The sequence below is a fragment of the Poecilia reticulata genome, chromosome 11, assembly GCF_904066995.2.
Source record: "Poecilia reticulata chromosome 11, P_reticulata-male-v2, whole genome shotgun sequence".
Lineage (NCBI taxonomy): Eukaryota > Metazoa > Chordata > Actinopteri > Cyprinodontiformes > Poeciliidae > Poecilia > Poecilia reticulata.
In genome coordinates, this window is record NC_088840.1 from 12,613,046 (window position 1) to 12,633,305 (window position 20,260).

Consider the following 20,260-nt stretch of genomic DNA (forward strand, 5'->3'; position numbering starts at 1 on the left):
TTTCAATGCACTACATGAAACACATTATACAGACTAATTATAAACAATCCATTTCTGTTGATTATGGTGATTTTTCACTTAAAGTTAATGAAAACATGACATCTACAATAAGTCTCATATCCGACCAATAAAAAACACTTTTTAATGCAAAAAAGTGATCTAAATGAACAGATATAATGCCTGCATTAGGGTTATCTTCAAAATATACTTTTACTCTGACCACCACCATAGTGAGACAGAGAGAGAGAGAGAGAGAGAGAGAGAGAGAGAGAGAGAGAGAGAGAGAGAGAGAGAGAGAGTTTTACTCGGTTTCCCATGATGCAACGACGCTGACGTCAGAGCCATGCGACGCAAAGTTCGTGTGTGATTGCCCGGTGATCATCTTCACACTTTATATCCACCTATCTTAGGATAACAGTGCCAACAGTGTTTACTTTCGCTTCTTTAAAGTCTCGGTTTTTACTACACGACTATTTCAGAGTTCAGTTTTTTTCTGGTTGACGTAATTTCCGTTTAGTTAGGGAAGACTCTTCAACAGTCACACGAGGAGACCGTTTTGGGTTTTTTTTTTTTTTTTTTGAAAATGCAGCTACGTCCTGGTGAAATGGCTGCACAGTTTCTGCTGGAGGCGTCTTTAATGTATGAGGAGAAATGCCCGGAGCTGTCACGGTATCTCATGTAAGAATTGCTTCTTGTCAACGTTAAACGTAGCTTTACATTAAAGCCACACCACTGTGTGCTGTATCCGTGTAATGACACAAAGAGTCCGCTAGGTGGAAGACCTTCATCAATAACTGAGGGCAATTTAATTTTATTGGTTTAAAACTAGTAACTTTGTTGTCACCGGTATTTTAAAGCACACTAATAGCCCACCGAACCAGAGTTGACCGATTCTAAATTAACATTGAATAATGCAGCCATAATAAACAGCACTAATCAGGTTTTTTCCTGGCTGATTTCCGGTTTTCTCAGAGGTCTTATCTGAGCGTTTCCTGTTAGACGATTCTGCTTCTTTATTCTAAGGACTATAAAACTAAAGAGTAACACAAACCTGCTCCTTCGACAAAGGTAGTACTTTTGAATCGAGAAGAAAATAAGCTAAGTGCAAGACTGTACCTATAAATACCTCAAAGAATATATCCCTCAACCTTATGCATTAAAGTTTATGCTGTTGGTTGATGTGTTTATAGTCCATGGGGACTATTCGTTTCAACTGACTGGTTAATTAGCAAAATTAGATTTTTCTGTATTTCAATATCTGACCAACCATTAGAGCCGATAAAAAGATAATTAGCCATTTCTGATCAAATTATACTCTCCCTTGTAAATGATAACTGACTCTTAATTGTCATATTGTGATGTGTTATAACCAATTATTAATTTATTTATTATACTGTAAAATACATTTCATTGGTTTAGATGCAACTTAACACCAAACTTCTTTTTGTCTGTATACTTAATCTGTTTTCTTGTGTCTTTATAGTTTTTGTTTCATAAACATGGAGAACATCACACATTCTTTGATTTTCTTTTTGATGATTGGCCAATTCTTGGTTAGGGGTATTGCCTTCTTCCAATTTACCACAACTGTCACAGTTTGCTGCTTCATTAGTGTTGCTTTTTATTCTGCTTTGTATCCTTAGTCTTGACTGGACCGTTCAAACACACGAGTGTTGTTCTCTTGTAGCTTTGACTGTATGTTCAGGGGTCGTTGTTTTGCTGGAGGGTACATTTCTGCTCCGGTTTCAACTTTTCTGCTGCCTCTAACAGGATTGCCTCGTCTTTAGTCACGTCCAGCTTTCCTCGAAATGGGACCAACTTCTCTGTCGCTGCTGAAAAAGGGCATCGCAGTGGCGTGATGCTGTTTTCCCAGTGTTTCACTGGTATGTGGTTAGTTTTCACGTAGGCCAACATTTTCATTTTTATTTCATCTGACCAAACTATTCAGGCCTATATAGAAATGCTGCATTCATAATGAAATGAAAAGAGACACCAGTAGACCTTTTTACTGATCAGGTGGCTTCTGAAGGCAGTTTGTTGAACTGGATTAATAACTTTAATCCTCTCACTCCACATTATGTTACTCCTTGATGATACCAAAGCTTTGCTGTCATGCTCCGAATGTCGGTGGTAAAAAATTTTTCCAAGAGCTTTAAAGCGACATAGCTCGAAAGTGTCTGTAGGAATGGAAACAGAAACATGAGTTCTACTGTTTAACCCAAATCAGGGGTATTTTACAGATGTGTGTGTTATCATTCTGTCACATTAGTACTCTGGTCTAGTCCTCATATTTCCTGGCTATAATAACCTGTTATATTGCTGAACATTCTGACAGTTTTTAACAGCAACCGACTGTGCAGCAGGCACAATTTCGAGGTGCATTTCTAGACGGCTATCAAAATCCATTTTTACACCAAAGTGCCTGGCAGGGAAGACATAAACATTACCCGCAGCCAAAATTTTACACTTGACTTGATGAGCTAATTAAAGTGGCTTCAGCCAGGGTGAAAAATGAGAGGCTGAATAATAGGTAGAAAATTACTCCGATAAGAATCCCCATTTTAAGCATCTCTAGACGTGAAGAACTGTGTTAAGGTTATTGTCGGCGTCCATTAAAATAACCCCAGTAATGCCTCTTTGTTTTTCTTTGTGCTTCCACCATTTTCCATTTGCATTGAGGGTCTCTCAGCCATTATTTCGGTAGAATGTTAGTTTGTGGGTGTGTAATGCTCATAAATACAGCCAACTAAATGTGGTGCTAATAATGCCTACTGCTGCTGTCTTCACCTTTTTTCAGTCTACGGATGACAGCAAGTGTCAGTGTGCTTTGATTACATGTCTTTGTCCATCCATCCATTTTCTTTACACCCTTGTCCCTTAATGGGGTTGGGAGGGGGATGCTGGTGCCCATCTCCAGCTAACGTTCCAGGCGAGAGGCGGGGTCACCCTGGACAGGTCGCCAGTCTGTCACATCTTTGTATATATATTTTTTTAGAAAAGATACTTTTAGAGTTTGATAATACTGTTTGTGAAATTGTGTTAAAAGTTTATCGTGACTCGAAAGGCATGACCTGATGTACAGTACCTATGAAAAGTATTCACCCCCATAGATTCTTTTACCCTTCTATTGCTTTTACAAAGCTATCATGATTGACAACAAAATTTATGTTAACAACTTTGCCATTTAACATTAATACCAAAATCAAAACTGATTTCCACAAAATAATTGCAGGTAAATACAAATATGTAATGCAACGTAAATGACTACATAAACACCCCATAATTTTGCTTCAATTATTTTTTTGGATCCATCCCCTGACATGTACTTTGTAATAAGCTTTCCTCTGATTTGCTTGAAGTGTTCTTCTGTCTTCATGCTGTAACGGTAGCTAGGAATATTAATTAACCAGATATAGGTGTCTCTATAGTACAACCACTTGACAAACACTTACTCAGGTGATCTATATTCCACTTATTGTGAGACTACTAGAAACATTGCTTGGACCTCTGTTAAATTAGGTCAGTCACTTTCAAGGGAGTGAATATAAATGCTGTCACTTATCTTATGTTTCGTATTTTTGTCATTTTTATATAAATCAGTTTTTACTTTGACATTAAAGTTTGTCAATGTCTTTTTTTTTACCTTTACTTAAACAGTTTGATTTTGCATGAAAAACAAACACAAAAGAGTTATTACAGTAATACTTTTATTGAAGCCCGAATGAAAACCACTTTATAATTGGTGAAAGTTTTGCCTAATCTCTGAAAATAATTCTTAAAGTCTTGTCTAATTTTCTCTCTTGAGCTGGATGTGTAGTCACGCCCTTTAATCACCGCTTTGACTCTGCATCTCAGTTGGGGACAGCAGATAAAATATAATAAATCACGTATGTTGTCTACCATCACAGCGTATGTTTAGATTAACATTGAGTGTCTACAAGAGTTAATATCAATATCAGTTCCAGTTTTATTTTAAGTGTGTGTCCCTCTTTTCTTTATGAACCACACAGTCCTTTACAGATCGCATCTCCCTGCTGACCGCAGTTCATGTTTACAGCACATATCTCCCGTCTCTATCACCACAACGAAGTATGCACTTAAAAGGAGATGCATGACAAGTATGATAATGAGTTCCGTGCAGTGGGGTGTGTCGTTGTGGTCTGCAGTTTCTGGGAGCCAGCTCATCTGAGAAAAAGGAAGAAGGCTGAATTCCCAGAAGACCCCAGGGTCTTTGCTTTGATTGCGTGCCGGAAAATTTCAAAACAAGGTTTTCTGCAATCAGACTGTGTAGTAGTCGCTCTCCTTTAAGGTTAAACTAAGGCAGTTATTTGAATTGTGGTTTTGCATCTGGATCTTGAGGGAGTCGAATATTATGTTGCCTAATTAGCAGAAAGTGTTAGAATAAACAGCTTTCTGAAGAATTTAAGCATTTTTTTTTCTCAAACCGTTCAAGGTCCTCTGCAGAGAACTACAGCTTGTCTTTAATTACGCGTCTTCTGGAAAGGCTTCGACATAATCCGAAAATGTTTTCCAGTCCTTAATGAGTAGTAGCATTAATGACTGGACTTGGTATTTAAATCACAAATCTTTGTCCACCACAGAAAGCATCAGATTCATTAAACCCCATCTAGCTCTAATACAGACAGTGTTTCAGAGAGAATCAACATACATTGAAGTTTGTTTTTGTAAATGTGACAAAATGTGAAAAAGTTCAACGCTGGCCCACAGTGGGATGCAGCATCCTTCCGCTGTGGGCCAGCTCCAGATTAAAAACAACCCGATATCTCCTCCCTCTCTTTTCCATAAGCCTGACCCGGCCTCACGTGCAGCTGGATGCCAAATGACCCCAGTCATTGATTCAGGCCCAGAGCTAATTTTAGCAGGGCTTATCGGTGGCTTAGTTAAAATGTTTGTGCAAATATCTAATTGAGAATGCTCTAAAAGTAGACGAGGCCCTCTGGGAAGGTGAACTTGCCCTATATTGCTCGGGAGAGACCCCACCGGGTTTCCGGTTGGAGTTTTTCCACCACACATAACAGGAGGAGAGAAGTCGGTGTCAAACATTTTTTTTCTAGATTGATTTTTCCACCCTCTAATAGGTTGTTTCCGGAAATCCATTCATAGGCGAGAAATAAAGAAAAAAGTTATATATATTTTTATTTTGTTATGCACAAGTAACCTAATAAAATGCACAAGAAAGCATACATATATTTTTTTAATGATTTAAATTATTTACAATTTTATTAAAGCCTAATCTCATCTCATGTTCTTCTTTCACAGGCATCTGCCATACCAGCCTGAAAGTAAGTTGAATCTTTTCTTTTTTTTTATCTCTGGTCTCCCCTTTCATTTGAAGTTGTCCTTTAAATTCTTGCATGTGTAAAAGCCAGAACCACAAAACAAAGTAGCGAGCAGGACCTTGTCACCGGCTTGTCAAGGTTGATGAAACTCACTAAATCCGCGGCCAAACATACCCCGCCGTCCAGCTGTCTGCAGCAGACTGCGGGTTGGGATCAAGCGCGCGCTCGCACACGCGTGTTCTGACCCGTGCCAACATAGACCACATCAGGGCGCGGAGAATGACGCTACTTAACAAAGACTGCTAAGGTTTCACTCTGCAAATAGAACGGGAGCCGGTGCTTTAGAAAGAAACAACTGGCTTGTCTGCAGAACACACAGTATTGTTGTGAGAACAACTAATTGGACTGTGGAATTAAAATCTTAGGAATTAAAGACCCACGATTATTAATGGTCTGAAAACGTAATGCGTTCTTGTGTCTGTTCCTGTTGGTTGAATATTTAAAGAGTCCTACTTCAAGTTACGGAACTTGGCTTAAATTTGGTTCCAAACTTATCATTTAGTTTAACTTTTTTGCTTTGTTCACTATATCTTTCTTATCAAGGTTTGTTTTGTTTTGCCTTCATGCACCTTACATAGAGATTCTCAAGCTGGGCTCATCAGCGTGAGGTTGAGTTTGCGTTTTGGAGAGAGGGAAAAATGTTTCTAAAGTTAAACCTATAATCAACTCATGATGCTCTATATTGTGTTCTTTCTCTTTAATTAATCATTGTAATATATTCCAATTAATCAATCACGATTGATTAGTAGTGACTCGATCCAATATAGTCTTTCAATTTCTAGTTGATTGACTGTATTGTATCACAACAGGGACATTTTGATTCAAAAATATATTTTTGTAATATATTCATATTTATTTCTTAAAGTATGGCATAAGGGCTTGCTGGTCAATTAACATATTTGCAATTCTGATTGATTTTTAATAGATGAGACTGAGTTTAATGTGATTGGAGATGCATAAATATAATTAACTTTCTCAATTGCTATTTAGTTTTCCTCTTTTTGTACCACAGAAATGTCAGCTGCTGTAATTTGGTAGGTTGCGGAACATTTGACTGATTTCTTCTTGTCATTTCAGGACAAGAGAAGATAAACAAAGTTTGGGTCCACAGCTTGTTGCAGGACATGTCATTGTGTTCGTACTGCTGCCAGTGGCTGAAGCCCGATAACCACCGGGTGCGGCTGCGGCCAAAGCGGCGTCCTTCTGCGCGGGTGAAGCAAGTGCTGCTTAGGAGAGCCAGAGGAAAATGGTTGAGCCTGGCGCAAAAAAAGCTCCTGATCCGCTTCCAAAAGTCGCCTTCAATGGTGGTGAGTAAAGATAACGCTAGTCTGAGTTTAGAATTTCCCTTCTATCCAAAATCATAATTTTAAGGCAGAGTTGCTACAAAAATCTATGTAAAGCAGCCCAGCTATGTTTAAATGTTGCAGAAAATGTAACACTCTTGAAAAATCCCTTCAACTGGATGTGTGGTGGTGCAGTATTTTGTTATTCCAGTACATAAAATCCTACGTTAATTAAAAGTTAAAGGTTTTTTTTTATTTTTTATGAACTCATATAACCTGGCTTGATGATCAATTTGATGGTATGTTGTTGATGTATGTTTGCAGGTCGGTGTATAAAGATAATTCTCCAATCATTCTCTTGACTTTGAACCCAAATTTGCTCATATGCAAAGATAAACAATAAAGTTTATCTTTATTATTTTCCACGTTAGAAAACAATCCCTGTTGTAATACAAAGTAGCTATTTAATAATGTTTTGTTCATGCCTCTCCCTTTACCATGGCCTTTAGTTTAATATTTGGCGTACCTGGAAGAGAATCCATGTCCTCCGCTGCTGGTCACACTGCTTCTTTTCCCCCTGTCCTCCTAATGGATGGCACCTACCAGTGACAAAATGGAAAGCATATTTTGGCTGTCACACTCCCACTCTCCTGGTTATCTCATTTAGAAGAGGGTGCTGGTGATGGATTGTGCAACCACGGGGTCTTCTTTCCCTTCTATCCGTCAGCTGAAATTGGAGAGAAACACTGAAGAGCCCGTCTGACATTCACCTCATGCTGCTTCAGTGAGAGCACTCAATAAACTCTGCCTGGGTTCATTTGCTTTGCAGAATCTTTGCCTCACGAGAAAGTCTGAACCCTTCCCTTATTGTTTTATGCAATTTACTTTAAGGGCAAATGGGGTAGATAGCGATGGGAAGTAGCGAAAGGACGAGCACAGCAAAGTTCTGAACGTGAAACAGCAGTAGCAGTAATTTTAACACCCGTTGCTCGCTGTGTGCTCTTCTTCTTCTGCCTTTGTGGACTCCTGTGAGTGCTCCATCAATATTACCATAATAAATTGTCTCACACTGAAGTTGTCGACTCCTTGACACCAATCAGAGAGGAGACAGCTGCTTAATAGGCGGTCAGAATCATGAGCGAGCAGGAACTCCGTCTGTGACAGCACTGAAAATAACAATCACATAACTTGGCATGTTTATACAGTGGGAGCATACATGGATCCATAGATAGAAAGACTTGTGAGTTTTTGAAGTCATGTCTTCCATCAATATTGATATGCCATGACCTGTTGAACTCCAGTGTGTCTATTTGGATTTTTTTTATGTGCTAGACAATGGATGCAAAATGAGAGATTTTGTAATTTTTTTGTTCATTTATTTATTTATTTTGAATATGCAAGTAATACCTAGCTTCTCACTTGTTGCGTAATACCATACATCGCACAACAGCAAATAAAAATTGAAGGAAGCACAATAACTATAGAACACTATAACCAAGGAAAAGTAGCTGGCATAACCAAAAAGGAGTGAATAAGAAACAAAGCTTATTGTCCCTTTACAAGTAAAAATCAGAGAAGTGTCGTAATCTGTTTATTTTAAGCCATTTTTACTCTTGTATGTGTAATAATGTGAAGAAAAATAACACCAAGAATGTTTATTAGTCTATAAATAGTTGTTGTTTTTTTAAATTGCTCCATGATTCAGTGGAGTTTGATTCTGAGTTCTCAGGTGTTCAAAATTCATTGCAAGAAATCCCAGGAAACACAAGCATGTATAACTTTTTTTTTTTTTTTTTTTAAGAACTACCAAGTCTCATTTTGCAAGGTTGTATTTATCTCATCCCTTAGTGTTGTGTTTGCAATGGAAAGATACCTTTTAAATCAATTTATCAGCTAGAAAATACCTGTCTGAACTTTAATTGAACGTCTCTTTAACTCTATTTGATGCCACTGTCATCATGGAGTATTTATAGTGTATGAACTCGTGAATAAAATATGCTCCAAAATTATGCATCTGTTACTTAAATTGGATTTACAGATGGGAGCAAAGTTGTTGGTACCACAGAACATGTAATAAGTATCATTATTTCTGGTTCAGCTTCAGCCAAGATTAGCTCTCCTGTTAAACTACGCTGTCATCAAACGTCCTCTGTGTTTACTTTGGGCCTCACTCAGCCGTGACTGCGCATATCTGCTCTTACTCACGTGTCAGCTGTCATTACAACGAACAGTGTTTATGCAGAACTGTCACATGACTTCCTTGTGAAATTATCTGCTCCGTGAATGTCACCCACAGATATTTTTATTCTGTTTTTTTTTGTTGTTTTTTTTTTTTGTTCAAATGGTCGCTGCCCTGTCGTCTTCTGGCGAGTCGACTGGAATTGGCCTCCACCTGCCCTCAGTTGAGGGGCAATAGCAAGGTGTTTGTTGGATCGGTAAAGATGAGAGAGGAGGAATGTGGAGTGGTCCTCTTTGTTTAGCTCCTAGATTCCATGCAGATGAGCAGAGCATGGCAACAGCAAAGTGGCAGGAGGAAAATATTTTCTAGTGTTCTTTAAACATAGAAGATGGCAGTCATGGTTTCAAAATAGAAGCGGCAGAGGTGCTTCAAGGACTGTTTATACCTGAGAATTTTCCTTTCTTCTATTTTTACCTCACCTCCACTTAAACGGCATACTTCCAAAAATATTCAGCTTAGATAATTAATTAAATGAACCCTGTTTCGTATACGGTATGTGTGTGAAAAAGATTAATCCCAGTGTGAGCTCTGGCTCACTCGAGAGCTGCTCGCTTTAGTTCCGTTTTAAGTTTCCCTGATGAGATAAAAGTCAGAACTTTGCTTTGTTTTTTTCCACCTGTTATATTGTTAGTCATTCTCAGGAAGATAGCGGTTAATGTTTATGGGAAATTAAATAAGTGAACACTTAAGTGTTCCCTTTATTTTTTTTTAGCAGTATATATACCTCCAGTACCTTTTTTTTAAAAGCAGGTTGTAAAAATGCAGAGATGCTTACTTGCTTTATTTTTACAGCGGGGTAGCTGAGAACTCAGACTGTGAGGTGTTTGTCAGTCTGAGAGCCAGACTCTGTAGCTCTGACTTGGAGGTAAAAGTAGAAAATGTTTTAAATTTATTATTGATAAAAATCAACCCTGGTTCAAAGGGCCCAAACCGTAATACTCAGCATTTTACAATTGTTTTGCTTTTTATGTTGTTTTTTTTATGTATTTATGAAACACACCAAGTGTGATAAATGCTGAATTGGCAAAATGTAGGTTCCTTTTTTATGTTTTAAAAACAAACATCTGCATTGGTGATTCTTAGTTCTTTTCATTTGAGCACTTTGTGGATGTTATTCCTTTTTTTAGCAGGACAGACATAGATGGTTGGTCATTTTGCAAACAAAAATATTCTAAAAATCCTTTTGCAGGTTGTTGCTGTGTGAATTTTAAATTGACCTGTATCTTCACAGTTGAGCTGTGAGTGAAAATACAGACACAAGAATACCTGGCACCATCTAACTGCTTTTATTTAGACATAGACAGATTTTATTGTCACTCAGCTGCTCACCTGTAATCGACATACTTATCATAATTTTACTTAAAAACAAAAAAATCAGCAATAATCCCATAGCTGAGCCTTTTAAAGCTCCAACCATGAACTGCTGACAACCCAGTACAAAATATAAATACTTGTAGTTTCTTCCAAAGTCTTAACAACTTGTTCAGAAGTTCAATTGACTCTAATAGCCTGGATAAAGCAAGTAGACTTTAGTCTATCTATGTTCAATATTACATCTACATTAAAACATTTTACATTCCCTTAGCTGGAGTCTCCTCTGTCTTCCTTTAGACTTGTTTAAACTCCTTTGCTAGTGCTTTACCACTGTGTCAACACAGAGCTTTATGGCTGTGCTCACATTTGTCTGATCTTCTTGCTGTCAAATACAAAAAGCCGCTTCATCAGATATGAATCACGGCGCTAGGTTACTGTAACCAAGTCGCGATTGCATGTGTGTGTGAGTGTGTAGCCCCTGACACAAGTTTATTTTAAACCAGGTATGAGTATTAGCAGATCTTGGTACCCATTGTTCTTGTTCGCTTGAAGTGTCAACATTTGTGCGGTCCTGTTTTAGACCGAAGGATGCTGTGAGTTACTTAAATTAGCTCGTGAACTATTTATTAATGCTCCACATTATTTGTTTTTGTTTTTACATTCTTTTGAGTGCCTTTTTTTTTTACCCATGTGGTTCCAAGGAGATTGCTTGCAGCTTTGTCTCTAAAGTTTGATGCTGGTTTAAGAAAAACACGTGCCCGTTGTAAACACACTCATTCACTGAGATGCTCAGAATATTTATACTCAAAGCCGTAAATCACCCCTCACCCTCTAATTTCACACCATATTGCCTCCCTGACGTGTGTGTGTGTGTGCATGTATGTGCTGCCCTTGGGGTGGATGCCAACACACAACAGGCTTTCCTCAGCCCTGCGGAGCTTATGTCCTGCAGATATTATAAATCAGAAATGTTTATGCATGCTAGACAGGTTATCTCGCAGCGGATATGGAAATAAGTTGGATTGCAGCCCCCACAAGAGGGAGACGGACCGTAAATGGAGCGAAGAAGAACAGCATATTCTCCTCTTCCATATTTCCCTCCGTCCTCCTTGAGAGTAGATTTACACTTCTCGGGAGGATCATTTATTACAGTGGAGACATATTCAGTTCAGTCGTTTGCCCCGCTAAATATACTCACGGTGTTTTGGGTAGTTAATGACCGAAGAGAACTTGGATTCACTAACAGTTGATTTAGTTGTCCGGTTATAATCACTTTTTCTTATTTATTTTTTTTAACCTCACGAGCCCCTTGTTCTCTCCTGTCATGCCGTTTGTCTTCAAGCAGACATGTTCTCAAAAACAGGACAAGTATTGCACGTAAACTAAACAACTTTCCCCTTAACAGAAGAAAAATGGTAGTATTAAATTCTTGTACAGCTTTAAATAGTCCTTTCATTTGAACATAAAATAGTGCATTTTATCATTTCTATTTCATATTTATGTATTTTTTAAATTAGGGTACACACTGTCCAGCTAAATACAAACAGAGACTTACTACATCGTTGTGGCATGCCATCTATGTTGCTCTCTGCCTCACGTTATTTAATCTTAATGTTATTAATAATTCTGTATACTTGTGATCCTTTTGTTGCTTTAACTGTAATGAATCATGTTGGTCCTTATTTATGAGCCCCCAGTGAGCAGCTTTTGGATTCCTTGACTCACCAGGATTTGCGGTTCTTCTCAGCTGTAACTGAATCCAGCAGCACGTCCTCACATTAGTGACATTCATGAAGCCACCCAGGCCCCATTCATCACCTCTAATGATAATCGGTGATTTCTAAATTCACATCTGTCTCCAAGCTGTTTTGTCCATTTCTCTGTGTGTTAAACATCTTTGATGTGAAAAAACACATTGGAATCTTTTTTGTGCGTGTCCGCAAGACAAAGATGTAGTTCCGGTCAATCGTTTAGTAAGATTTATTTTAGCTGTTCTTTTTGCTGCTTTTGTGATTGTACAGCTCAATACTTGAATTATTATTATTTTTTTTTTCAATAGGAGCTGAGCACAGAAGTTTAAATTCATAGTGGATTTTTTTTTACGCTTCAAAACAATATGTGGAGGCTTGAATATGCACATACATAAATCCTCCTAAGTATTTCAGTAGGTGCTGGAGGTTCTGCTTATATCATGCCGTACCATACCATTTTATTTCTAAAGCATAGCAGCTGACCGAAGTGCTGTGCAAAAATAAAAACAAAGAACAACAGTAAAACAAAAAGACAAGTATTAAACAATAGGAATAAAAACATCACAAACACACAGAGTGCAACATCAAGACACTCACTCTGGGCTTAAAACCAAAAGAGAAAAAATGTTTTTAAACTAGCTTTAAAAGCAGGAAGAGACAGGGCTGCCTGACCGTTAGCAGGAACTCATCCCGCAATTTAGGAACCAAAGGCTCCGTCTCCTCTAGTTATGATTAAATTCATTAGATTATTATGTCATAAAATTATATCTTTGATAGTCTTTGGTAAGGAACTCTGTAACAACATGTGCAGGCTGGTATAACTTTTTCGCACATACCAGGGAGGAAGAGGCAACAGATTATAAAAGTTCAAGCATCACGATTAAAATCATCTTGTCCAATCTGACTGACTGGACATTATCACAACGCCACAGACTACCAGTAATTCAGCAGAAGCCTCTCTGTCCTTTCTGTGGTGCAGTTTGACTTGTATCAGATGAGTGGCGCAGGAGAAAATGTAACCTCTATTATGACCAGAGACTGACTGGAAGAGATAAATGCACATGACATTTTTTATTTATTTTTTTCTAAAATGGCGCCATGTCGCAGATTACATACACTTTTCTCTGCATTTATCGAGCCGTTGGCCTCCAAACGGTGAAACTGTCTAATGGCATCCGATCACAGTGATCAGCTGTTGTTATAGAAAAGCTCAGCCATGCTGGGACGCGTATCGATCACCCCCGGCTGCTCTTCTTCCTTCAGGTTCATTGTGCCGAATCGATGTTCTCTGTGATGACTTTCACAGCCCAGCAGATATTTGTCTACATCACCATCAACACATTGCACTTACAAACATTTGTGATGGGTGATTATCTGAGCTCAGGATCTCAACATGCGTTTAATTCAGTCAGTCGCCGTGTCGGTCGGCTCATCTTCATCCCTTTGGCTATATCACAATGCTAAGGTCAGACTAATCAACCCAAGCCAACCTCTGGCACCAAGAGAGAAATACGGGAAGGGGAGGTATTTATGCAGCCGAGGCTAAATATAGAAGGAGTCCATCTGCAAAATTGATTTATATGGGTCTGTTTGGGCTTGTGTGTCTTTATAGGTTTAGCTTCTAAGCTTATTAAATCCTAAAGCTATTTCTTTTAAACGTATGCATAAGCTCATGCTTAATGAGACTGTGGCTCACATTGCAGATGATGCTCCTGGTAAATTTGCTCTTAATTTAGAGAAACTACCAAGTCCAGAAGTTTATACACACAGACTTGAAATTTGTTTTATTTAAACCATTGGGGATGAGATTATATGTGCTGACTCAAATGTATAAACACCCCCTGACCCGCTAATGTTTGGTCGATTCTCTGTTTGGTCCAAGCAGGCAGCTGCACATTTCAGTCGAGCTTGAAGGTGTCGCTTTTGGAGCAAAGGCTGTTCTTCTCAATTGTCACCCTTTCAGTTCTTGTTGATGTGAAAATGGCTCCACTGTGGACGGTGACATCAGCGTTTCTGCAGCTTATTCTTTTAAGTTGTCTGATACGTGATCAGTCCGACCCCAAAAGGATTAACGTGTCCGTGCGCAGTTTGTTATGTAAAACAGTTTGTTCAGAATTGCAATATGACATTGCCGTTTCTGCCCAGCCTGTGCATGCGTGAGAACCAGTGTTCTTCAGTATCCAGGCATCGTGCGACTTGACAGATGAATTAGTCCTGCCTTCATAACAGCACCTGCCAACAGCATTAAACTTAATAGCTGCATCTGCTGTCATGCATGAAATCCAAAACTAAACAGCTATGATATATTTGTTTTGGGGTGAAGGTTAAGCATTTCTGTCATCTGTGTTGGCCATTGAGGGAAAAAAACACACACACACAAGCATGCAAGTCTGATAAGAAACTTTATATATTTGTTTTGAAGGATAAGGGCTGAAAATACTTCTCTAAAAATACACAACATGGAGAGAATAATAGACTGATAAAAGAATCCTATGTACTTTTTGATCCGTCTGACCATATGGTCAACCTCCATTTATTTTTTTTAACTTTCACCAATAGAAAATACTCTTAATATTCCTCCAGATGTGCATAAATAGGTTCTTATCCCCTGTTCTGTCCTGAAGCATTTCACCTGTGCCATATGCTTGATTGACCATGGTGCTTATTTGTCCGCAGCCAGACTCGGAAGATGAAGAAATTAAATCTCTTCATGGCAGCAGCTCACGTGTGCCCCTCCAAGTTGCATTCGCAACATGTCAAAGGATTAGCGTAAATTAAACAGGCACACGTGGCGCTGTGGCTTGGACTTCCTGTTATATCCATTTCGTAAATCTAGTTCCCCAGCAAAAGAGCTGCCGTTTCAAAGTTGTGTTCCAATACTGCAGTGCTGCAGGGTCTTCTGGGTCGGCAGTGCAAAACGGAGGATAAACCAGCATGATGTCACAGCAGCTGTAAACATCTGTAGCCAGCTGTCCGTCTGCGTTTCATCCAGAACTCTGAGCAACACACCCTTCAGTACAAGCCACTCCATCAATCCCAGCAAACATCGTGACCGGTCAGCGAGTTCAAACCAGTGAAATCAAAGCGTTTACATAAGTCTCTATGACCATAATTCGTTCCAGTATGTGTTGATGAAGGCTGCAGTAGCTAGAGCAAACCGTAGCTTTCAGTTTTCTGTTTGGGCTTAATTTGATGAAGCTGTAATGATTTACCGGAAGGCAGAGGTCGTTGTTGCCGGAACACCAGTAGAATGTGATAGGAATCTTTCCTGCCTTACTGCTCATTTCTTCAGATCTCTGTGTGTATTGTTTCATTTCTGTTTGTCGCCAGATAAACAATATCTGATGACATTGACGTTTAGAGGCAACATCAGCCTTTAAACATCATAGAATATTACATGCTGAAAAATTTGACTTGAAAGGACTTACCAAGTAAGCATTAGCCTGTTTCTGGTAGGAAGGTATACCAATTCTTTAAGAAATTACACTTTTTAAAAAAACTACAAATGTTGCATGTCATGCTTTTGCTGTTTTTTTTAAATTATCTTGATAACACACCAACCAAATGACTGGAGGTTTCTCTGTGTGGAGCATACACTTATCTTACTATATCACTTACCTTGCTCTGTAGGTGGTACTGGCTGTCATTTGACTGAAAGACGCCTCACATATGTTTTCCTTAATTTCAAGGCAGACGAATTTAGCAGGTACAAGTACAGGTGACAATGTTGTTCAAACTATAAAAGCGTTATGAGAGTAATGCTGCTTTAAAACTACAACAAGCAGGTTTGGGGTGCCATGTTTGTTAGTCAGCAGCAGGCTACTTGAGCAGATAGCCTGTCTAGCCAACTAAATATCTGTTTGTCTCCAAGTATTACTTTATAGACAACATTATGAGCAAAAAGCATATTTAATAAAATAGTTACCAAGTGTTGTTGATATTTAGTCCAAGTTTGTGATTATTAAAATCAGACAGTAAACTTAGTGCTATCAAACAGTATTTGTCTGCTTACAGTTTTATGTTTTTCTTTTTTTTTCTTGCTTAATGATTAAGTTCATTATTAATATCTCACAAGAACAATCCGACTTAATATAAACATTTGTCTTCTGTTTTTTGTTTTGGTTTTTTTCCCTAAGGGAAAAACCAACATGGCCCAGCATCATGTCAATTATCTGCTTACATAAAGTCTGTCTGATGAAGATCTCAAAGGGCAACACATAAATAATAACAACAAATAAATGGTTTAGTGGTGAAAGTTCCCATGTGAGAGGCTGGCCTCCAAAAATTACTTCTAGACCGGATTGGTGACTCATCCATGAAGCCTCAGTTAAAGTCAGTGTTTATGATACAACAGTAAGAACAAGCAGATATGACATTAATGGAAACGTTTCTTGGTTACAAAAACAAAACAAGCGTTTCTTGGGGGTTTTTTGTGATAAAAAAAACAAAAACATAACTGACCAAAAGAAACCAAAAGACTCACAGCACCAAAAAATATCCTGATGATGTCAATGAAGACTTGTGTTGTGCAGGAGGTCAGTAATCCAAAGAACATGTCTAACTCCTCCTCTGAATGGTTCTTAAAAAAAAAAAAAGGTTTTGGAGTGGATTAGTCAAAGTCCTGGCTTAAATAAATTTGAGGCTCTACAGCATGAGCCATTTATGCTAGAAAACCCATATATGGCTGAATTAAAACAAGTCTGCAATGACTTGTTTGTAAAAGGCTCATTGGCAGTTATTGCTAATACTGGCTGAAAATAATTCTGTTAACTGAAATAATTAGTTAATTTATCACTTTTTAATTTAAATCATCAATAAATTAGCTTTTTGGTGCATGTTGCAGTTACATGAACCCTGCATTAGGTTCACATATTCCTGACTACTCTAGACTGTGTTTCTGCAGAGCATTGGCTGGTTCTCCTTTGAGCCACGCCCCTGCGTAACAGTGGGAGGGTCAGTGTGAGGGCCTTTATAAAGCTGGACACGCAGACTGGTGTAGTAAACACTTTCTACTCAGTCAGTTTGAACTCCGGCATCCTCGACTCCTCAACGCATACCACCTGTCAGACTCTTGAAATGGCTACGTTCGTCTCGGTGAGTTTTCCACCTCCTCAGCATTTGTCAGCAGCTCCAACCGGTTTTAAAACTTTGCCAACTCTACATGACTTGAGACAGACTAGATTTGCTTTTAATCATGTTAGGAATTAGTTGAACAATTAAAATCTACGGATCATTTTATACGTTCAAAAACATTGCTTCAAGGAGAAAACTAGTGGGTTGTTTTTGCTGTTAAAAAATAGTTTTCTGGCTTTTCTTTTCTTCTTGGAAACTTTGGCTCTTAATATGATTTCAATTACTGTGTTTTTAATCTGGTTCAATATGATTTCAATTACTGTGTTTTTAATCTGGTTCAGTTGCTTTAAATTTATGCTTTAAAAAGAAAAGCAAACTGTTGGAAAACTGCACATTTTACAAAAGGTTGTTGATCACCTCTGGACTTGCTCTCTTGATCAGTCAATGTGGTTAAAATTACCTTTTTTTGTAAGACTCCAATTTTCACTAATTTGATTACTGACGATCTAACTCTGTAAGCAACAACACAATTGTATTTCTTCATGCTCGACTCTAACCTAATGAGCCGCTAATGTTTACTGGAGGCAGGGATCTTGGACTGCCGTCTTGAATCATGAGGTTCTAAAAATGGGAACATTTCGCCTTCTGACGTTTACTGGCGTCTACTGGTTTTTCTTCGACATAGCCAGATGTTTTATTTTCCGACATCCGCATTATATGTCAGGTTTATTTTTTATTTCTCTGCTTTGAGATAGGTCATGTGTAAGTGTGTCGGAACTGTATACTCATGAAGAAATTCTGTCTAGAGTATTTAACGTTTAGAGCCGACATCTGCTATTCAAATAGGCCAAACTGCACAGCAACAGCCCCATCATATCAATACCGCTCCTGAAAAATACAATTATGTTTGACGAGGGTATAAAACATAAACCTGACTACTAAGTCTTGAATATTCTCCCAGAAATGTTTTGTGAACTAAAAAAAAAACTAAACTTTGCTGGACTTTTTGACGAGCCTGCATCCACCTTGACCTGAAAACTTCATTTCGCATGAGAACTCGGGTCATGAAGAATTAATGAATATGTCCTGTTTCTCTCATTATTCCAGATGGCCACCTGCCACGCTTGCAGTAAGACATCCATACACAAAGGGGTGAACAGAGATTTTATATCCAGCTTCGCTAAGACCCACAGCACACCAGGGAGCGCTGGCAAATACAAGACTCCCCAGTCCAGCAGCAGATCCAACACGACCACACCCAAGACCCCTGGCAAAGATAAGACACCGTCTAGTACACCAAGGTACATTACCCAATCATATTGATGTTAATAATTAAATCATAACTTAAGTTTTTTTGGGGGGTTTTCCCAGCATAATTAAAATCTACATTTATCTGAGTTTTGTATCTTCTGTCTCATTCCTTTAGATCCTCAATTACTTCCACTACTTCAGGGTCGAGTTCTTCTTCCTCCAAGTCTTCCTCCAAATCCAAAAACTGGGTGGTTCAGCGTCTCAGCAAAATCCTCACACGAGAGGACAGCCAGGGCAAAAAGAAGGGAAGCTTGAAGGACTTCCTCTCCTCACTTTGAGGTCCTCGCTGACTTTTTGTCGCTACTCTCGCTCTTAAAAAAAAACGAGAAGGAAGACCAATGTTCCAACTTGTTTACAGCACAGGCTAACGAGGAACTTAAATGGCATAAGTTTCCGAGGTGGTGTGGGAAGGATCAGTGTTGCCGGGCTGATTGGAAGGGAGCTCCTGAACGTCCTAAAATTCATAACGAGAAGCGTTGAGCTTTCAATCAGTTCCCGCACATTCTGCTGTGTCAGGCGAAGTGGAATGCTTCCTGAAAACTCCTAAACTGGAGTTGGTTCTCTTACAATGTCTGCTACTTTTGAGGCATTTCCACCAAGCTTGTTTACACACCAATATTCTTTAGTTTTTCTGCATCCACACATTTATGACATGCAACCACATGCAAACAGAAACTTTACCAGCTTCCTTTCATAGGTTGATTTCCTCTTTGTTTTTTTTGTTTTTTCAAAACAAGCTGATCTCATACAATGTGATGTAAAAAGTTTTGGAATTAATTTTTTTTTTTTGCTAACTCTTAGCCTTTAATTCATTGTTAGGCATTTATAATGGCATAGGGAGGCTAATCATGTCTGTGTATATATTTTGCCAAAGCAATTTTGTATATGTATACACATTTTTTTGAAAGTGTAAGTCAAAACTGACAATATTCACAAGTTTAACTGAGAAAAAAAGAAATCACACGTTTACATATCACACAGTAAACTTTATTATTTTATTGTCTGAACATTGAATATCATCAAAACTCCTTAAGAGATTGTTTGATAACTCCTTGGGCTAAATACAGTTACTCTTTTAAACAATTTCTTAAGAGCATTAGTATTAAATGAATCTAGTGTTTGTTTTTTTGTTTTTTTGTACTGACTGATTTCTTGCTATACTGTGGAAATGTTCAGTGAATTGTATTCTGAAATACCTCACATTTGTATTCAAACTGCTTCTGAAATTAAACTTTTTCAATATTAAAAAACTTTCACCATTCATGCTCTTTTTGTGTGATGCTTTGTTTCTTGCACCTAGCCTGTCTGATTAAGGAGAAGGTCTTGATTAGAGTTATAACATAGGATAATCAACTAATTTTATGACCTAGAAGTTTAATGCATTTTGTGAAATGATGCATAATAGTGATCAGCTTTTTTTTGGATCCTTGTTAAAAGTGGTCTGTTAATAGCTAACAGACAACTTTATGTGCAGTAAACAACTATAAAGCAAATTAAAATTATTTAGTTGCTTGCAGAAATAGATGTTCTTCTGATAAGTTTGTCACATGTTCCCTCCCATCTGTTAATGGTTTGCAGAAACACGTTTCGCTGTGAGTTCTTAGGTTCTGTGTGACCAGAGCCTCTTCTCCCCCATTTGCTAAGTCAACCACATGCAAACAGAAACTTTACCAGCTTCCTTTCATAAATTGATTTTCTCTTTTTGGTTTCTTCCTTAAATGCCACTAATAAATCAAGTTTTTTATGATGGATGAAACAGAACTGTGTGAGATGTTCAAAGCTTAAGGTGATTTTTTTTCCCCCATTTATTTAGGCTTTAGATTCCGGCTTTAGATTTTCAGATTTCTTTTTATAAACCATATTATTGTTATTCCGCCTTCCAAATATGTGATTTGCAGCACGTGTTGGGGTATAATATAACACTACAAT

At 38.2% G+C, this 20,260-nt stretch overlaps 1 protein-coding gene across 1 annotated transcript; it reads left to right on the plus strand.

The window, feature by feature from the left end:
- The first annotated feature begins 318 nt into the window (after positions 1-318).
- On the plus strand, positions 319-19,592 carry rmp24 (ribonuclease MRP subunit p24). The gene is made up of 5 exons (XM_008421810.3): positions 319-678; positions 5,281-5,303; positions 6,438-6,667; positions 18,128-18,321; positions 18,447-19,592. The coding sequence occupies exons 1-5, from the start codon at positions 584-586 to the stop codon at positions 18,607-18,609; spliced, it is 705 nt and encodes a 234-aa protein (XP_008420032.1). The 5' UTR covers positions 319-583; the 3' UTR covers positions 18,610-19,592.
- Positions 19,593-20,260: the final 668 nt, after the last annotated feature.

Excerpts from the sequence above, each read along its gene's own strand:
- rmp24 (XM_008421810.3), top strand. The coding sequence starts at position 584 with ATGCAGCTACGTCCTGGTGAAATGGCTGCACAGTTTCTGCTGGAGGCG. Across the intron at positions 5,304-6,437 it reads TCTGCCATACCAGCCTGAAA|GACAAGAGAAGATAAACAAA; the intron begins GTAAGTTGAATC and ends TTGTCATTTCAG. Across the intron at positions 6,668-18,127 it reads AAAAGTCGCCTTCAATGGTG|ATGGCCACCTGCCACGCTTG; the intron begins GTGAGTAAAGAT and ends TCATTATTCCAG.